Source organism: Colletotrichum higginsianum, chromosome 2 (assembly GCF_001672515.1).
Source record: "Colletotrichum higginsianum IMI 349063 chromosome 2, whole genome shotgun sequence".
NCBI classification, from domain to species: domain Eukaryota; kingdom Fungi; phylum Ascomycota; class Sordariomycetes; order Glomerellales; family Glomerellaceae; genus Colletotrichum; species Colletotrichum higginsianum.
This window is the reverse complement of record NC_030955.1, coordinates 286279-291839: the sequence shown is the minus strand read 5'-3', so window position 1 is coordinate 291839 and position 5561 is coordinate 286279. Positions and strand designations below refer to the sequence as shown.

General features: G+C 54.7%; 1 protein-coding gene across 1 annotated transcript; it reads left to right on the top strand.

Annotated features, from left to right (window-relative positions):
* Positions 1-585: 585 nt before the first annotated feature.
* Positions 586-925, top strand: CH63R_01859 (uncharacterized protein; the record flags this gene model as incomplete). The annotated part of the gene is made up of 2 exons (XM_018296834.1): positions 586-729; positions 758-925. The coding sequence occupies 2 exons, from the start codon at positions 586-588 to the stop codon at positions 923-925; spliced, it is 312 nt and encodes a 103-aa protein (XP_018161650.1).
* Positions 926-5561: the final 4636 nt, after the last annotated feature.

The following is a 5561-nucleotide window of genomic DNA, read 5'->3' as shown; positions in this document are numbered from 1 at the left end:
AGAAAAATAAAGGGGTGTGAATGGTCTCGCAGTGGGGGAGGAGTCGTCATCACTCAGCGTGATCATGCCTGAATCTTTGCACTACCAGACAGCGTCTTGCGCCTTTGTCGTAATTCGGCTTGCCGACGGAATCAGGATTGGGCCTAACCGAGAATAGGGGGTGACTTCGTGAAAATGGGGTCTCTTGCCTCTCTCTCTCTTGCCCCCCCCCCCCCCCCCCCCCCCCCTTGGAGGCAGTGTCTGACGGGGCAATCAATCCGCGGGTGGGCAAGGCCGCCAAATTTGCGCCGTAGGCATGAATGAGTAGCAGGTTTGGCAGGGGAGAGAAAAGAAAATAAGACGTCGTGCCCCTCCGTCATCAGCCTCCACCCCCAATGGTGATCTGTCTGGTGTTTGTCCAGTGTATCCATGCCCGCTTCCTTGCGGACGGGATGTCAGAGAGAGCCCAGCCTGCCGGGGTGAGAGTTTCTCGAGACTTGCAGGCATTCGTAGGGAGGGGAGAGCGCTCAACAGCCTAGACTTGAATCTATGCATGTGTAGGTTAGATATGTATGACGGAGAGACTGCTCCACACTGAGACGAGTAATGATCGATGACAATCAGCGTTTGAAGGTGAGAAGCTGGAGGGCACCCGCGATTAACCACACCTCGAAAGAAGCTCTCGCTGTGACTACCGAGCCAAACTCTCGCAACCGCCGGCCGCAAAGTAACGATGCTGACTTCGTAGGGGTGTGTAATGGACTGACTGTGTTACTAGCGGCTCAGGGTAGTGGACGATGCGAGCCATTCAAACAAGAAACCACGCAACCATGCCGCCCGTGGACGCCACAGGCACTACATTGCCGAGAGCCTTTCCAGCATCAGCAGCAGGACCGAACCGGCGGCAGTGCTCTTATCGCTGGAGACTCTCGCCGCCATATCATAATGTCGCCTTGTAGCAATGGACACATAAACTTTTCAGCTGCCTCCACCACTCAATGACTTTTTTTTAGTTCCTCTTGTCACCGGCATGTCCGGCCCTTCTCGATGTATCAAATAACAAATGTAGGTGACAGCTGGGTAGCTGAGACGGATGCGGGTCTTGGTTCGGAATCACAGCCGGCGAGCGTACCGAGGGGAAAGACGAGTGAATGCCTACTACGGCTTGGAACCAAGTTCGTGAGTGGCAAGGATGTCAACGTCGGATGTGGCACGAGCCTGCCCAAGCCAGAGTCTCTCAGACGTCGTCTGGCGAAATGGCTGGGCGTTGTTGAGCCCCGACAATGATGGCTTGTTCCGAGCAGCATCTACCTATTGATAACTGCAGATTGCAACGCTAGACACCACCGGTGATACAGCATAGCGGTAGTGCCAGAAAGACCGGCCAGTGTGCTCCAGACTCACGAGAGTCGACCGCGAGTGCCGCCAGTCAAAGGTCATACGAGAACGCCCAGGCCCACGCCGGGCAAGGCTGCCGTACATTATCAACCGCATTGCAACATTCTCATGCATTTGCGGCGGTGATGAAGGTAGATCTGAAAGCAGGTGGCCAGTGTTCTTCCTATGACACATGGCTGGAATGCCATTTGGACGCGTAGGGCAACACACGCCGTGAGGTTGTCTGTGGCGGACGAAAGGCAGCAAGTACCGCAGAGGGCGTAGACGGACATCCTAACTCATACTATGTATGCTTGAAATCCACTCCTGTTCCAACGGAACAGGAGTGGACCATTCCATTTTGCATTCCGAAGGGCGAGCAAATGCACTCACGGCAGCTGCTGGTTCGGTTTGTGGGTTAATGTCTCGATATACTTGTACTGTGGGCGCCATTAGTGTGTACGAAATCTGACTTGATCGTCGGCCGATGCTGTCATCAGACACTCGGGGGGAGGGAGGGACATGTAAATGTGTTGTATCCGCGGCCGCACACGCCAAACATGGCGCCCCGTGCTCCCTGGCATGGTTGCTGCAGTTTCCGGGGGAATGTCTATGGCTGTACAGAGTATGCATCTGCCGCTCGCCATCGGGGCGTGTACGAGCGGAGTGAAACTTGGATTCGAGCACCGTCAAGAGGGCAGCGCACGCCGAGCCGCGGCGAGAGAGGGAAGCAAGACTCTTGTCTGATCTGATGCTGATGGTGAAAGAGGGAGAGAAAAGCAAAGCAAGTGACTGACTCCGTGTCATGCAGCTGAGGCCAATGGGGGAGGGGGCGTCGAGGAGTGACCCAGCGTTGTTGGTTGGACGATAGCTGCGAGGTGTCCGAGCTCGTGATAGGGGGTGAGCAAGAAGGGATATCTTGTCGAAATGGTAGAGCTAACCTAGCGGCAGCTCCAATTTCCAAAGTCCACGGAGCTACTGCGCGGAGGAACAGGCACAGGCGCAAGGATAGCTCACCCGTGCAGCAGCGTGCCAGCAAGAAGCTTGCTTGTCTGGTGGATTGCCTGAATCAACGGCTGGCGAGAGCGCTAAAGCCAAGTAAACAGGAGATACAGAGGGGAGGGGGGCGGCGTTCGAGACCCGGGGCCACGATTAACTTAAATTGATACAGGCAAAGCCTTGGACACGAGACACAATTTGCCTGTACACAGGGGGGGGGGGGGGTATTTCGCTAGGAAGAGTGTTTGTTGGAGCGGCTGACACTGGCCAGTTGGATCAGGCGGTGGTGGTGTTTGATGCAGCAACTGCAGAAGCGGGCGGTAAATGTCAGTGAATGTGTTCGTACACACACGACAGGTCTGGTTAGTTCGCGGCGTCGACGAGTCTGGCCTGGCCAAAAGCGGGTGAGTGTGCTTGTTGAGTGGTCTGTCTCCCGTTGGCGTGGATTGGATTATGCCCGGATCTGGATGACTACGAGGTACGGAGGCGGGAACGTCGAGAGGCAACTGGGATCGAATGTGTTGTACGGACGGGGGTTTGCGTCCAATGGCGAAGGTTGGTTCCAGATGGCAAGGTTGTCTTAGCTACGACGGATGTTGAGCCGGGCTGTGATACGAAACGGGCTTGGACTCGGGACAGAAGGCTTGCATGGCCCATGTGTGTTGCTCTCAGTTAAAGTCGTCCGTCAGTCCAGTCAATATGGATATTGAGATGACCGAGACGGCGCCGATGATTGTTGTTGTTGATGATGGACAGGAAGGCAGGTTGACTGAGGAGATGAAGCACTGGAAGTTGATAAAGTGAGTGAGCGAGTGACTGCTGATAGGTGGTGGTACTCGCATTTTGCCAGCTGAGAGTCTTGTCCCTTGTTAGTAAGCAAGCAGTCTCCAAAGAGATGGGTCTGTGCGGAGAAGGGGCACAGCACAGTGTGTACTTGCTCCTCTCCCACTCAGCCGTGTGCCAGTTGCTGCAGGCTTGTCAACCAATAGCAACAGCAGCTGCTGACCAGATGAGTACGTCGTACCTACCTGCCTGGTGTAATTAATGCCTGCCTCCTCTGCATCGTCTATCAACTAGGTATCGACTCCAACCAACGGCTCAAGGGCACCTTCCTGCTCAAGGCAAGAACTACACGCCCGAAGCAGACTTAAATTTCATGACAAGAACCGCTCTCGCATCGGGTTTCTCCTTCCGCCATTTCTGCCACACGAGGCTTCCGTGTACTTCTGTGGGGGTAGGCAGACCAGGGCGGACAGCCACCACCACATTTTCTCTCTCTTGCTCACTTACTTACCTAGGTACGGACGGATACACATTAGTTGCAGGCATCTCTCGTCTACCTAGCAGCAGATGTCCGCATCATCCAGCCCATCCTTCAGATACACGACACGGCACGGCACGACCAGGGATGATGGCCTGTCCCGATTGACGCTCAAATTAACGGACGGAGAAACAACCGCAACATCTACACCACCACCACCACCACCATCAATGCCTTATTGTGGCTTCCTTGCCTTCACCCCTTCACCATTTCCGCCATCTCTTCCGGTCTCTCTTGACTCGCCGTGGAAAACAAGGCGTCTAGGTAGGACACTGAAGGGCGGACAGCGATGCCATTCAACCCCGACGTTGATTGGTCGATGCGAAGGAAAGCAGGTGTCCGACCAGAACATCAACCCGCTTTGCCACAACAAGATCTAGCATCCCACACTACCACTGTAAACGACATTTGGCCGCCAACATCACTCATCAGTCAGCAGACCACAACCAACTAGCTACCAGGACTTGCTTCATGCCATGTGCTCGCCAAAGTCGCCAGCCAGGTTGTCTTGCAGACGACCACGATGCACCACAGCAATAGCATGAATCGGGCCAGGCACATCGGAGGAAGCCTCAAACTGTGACCAACCACTCGAGCATCAATTTTCCCTTTGCACCACTCTCCGTTTCGACTGCCCAGTCTGCCCCTACCTCCTCAGTTTCCACCACCGAAACACACACACACACACACACACACACACACACACACACACACGACTCTTTCGTTTGACCATGCACATGGCACTATTTTGAAATCCAGGCTTGCCGTCTTGAGGAATTAAATTAGATGAAGCATCTGGCGATCACTGTCCAGAGTGAGTTTCGACCGCCCACTTCATAAAAGTCCAGCGCCAGGGCACACTTGCAATCCGGACGTATCATGGCCTGGGCCCGTGTTAGAAAGATACAGACTCGAGGTCGACCAAGCCTCCAGCCTCATCAGTATAATGGCGGCTTCGCACACCCTAGTTCGCGGGATCAAACCGCCTAGGGCCCTCGGCCGCAAACAGGAAGCTATTGCAACCCCCACTTACAGCACCTACTTACGGCACTGGCCCAATGCCCAGAGCATCAGAGAAAGAGAGAGATCTAAACCGACTTCTGCAACCCCAACTCACTCTTCTTGGCTACGCTCGCATAGTATCCCTCGACCAATGTCCTCGCTGGTAAGAACCGTTTGGCAGTCGACGAACCTCCTCGACAGCCAACACCAACAGTGGGCTGAAATATCGTGGCTTCTCCGATCGAGAAGCCGACAACGCCATAATCTTGGTGCAGCACACATCGTGCCCATCACACCCTGCAAAGCCCTCGAATCCTAGATACAGTACAGAGTACACACGTTGCCCTTGGCCAAACGCACGCACCAACAAGAACCCATGCTTGACCGATCCAGGATTTCTAGCGCACAAGTCTCAGGTTGCAGCATACACCCACCCGAAACTGCCACTGGGCGCCATGGCCATCTGACCTTGGCGGCAAGACTTCCGAGGCAGAAAGCCATCCGGCTCCCTGGCGGGCGAGAGGTCGCAGCCAACGGCAGCACAAAAGGAAAAAAATGTCCACATGAAGGCTAGGTACACACCCATTAATGCCCTCCAAGTCTGTCTGCCACCCCGCCTTGGGAGGGAGGCACCTTCACCCATCCCATTGCACCAGTTCTGTCGATGGCTGATGGCCAGATCATGGCCTTTTTCAGCGCTGCCTCAACCGGCCCATCCCCACCTGCCGGCTTTGTAGCTTCTCCGGTTGGAGACTACCCGATCTATTTGTACAGGACTAAAAGAAGACTCCATCGCCATTTCCCATACGACGAATAGTGGATTCCGTTCTGTCATCGTGCAATGGATGGCTGATAGCCCCGACTTCAGGATTTAGCTGCAACA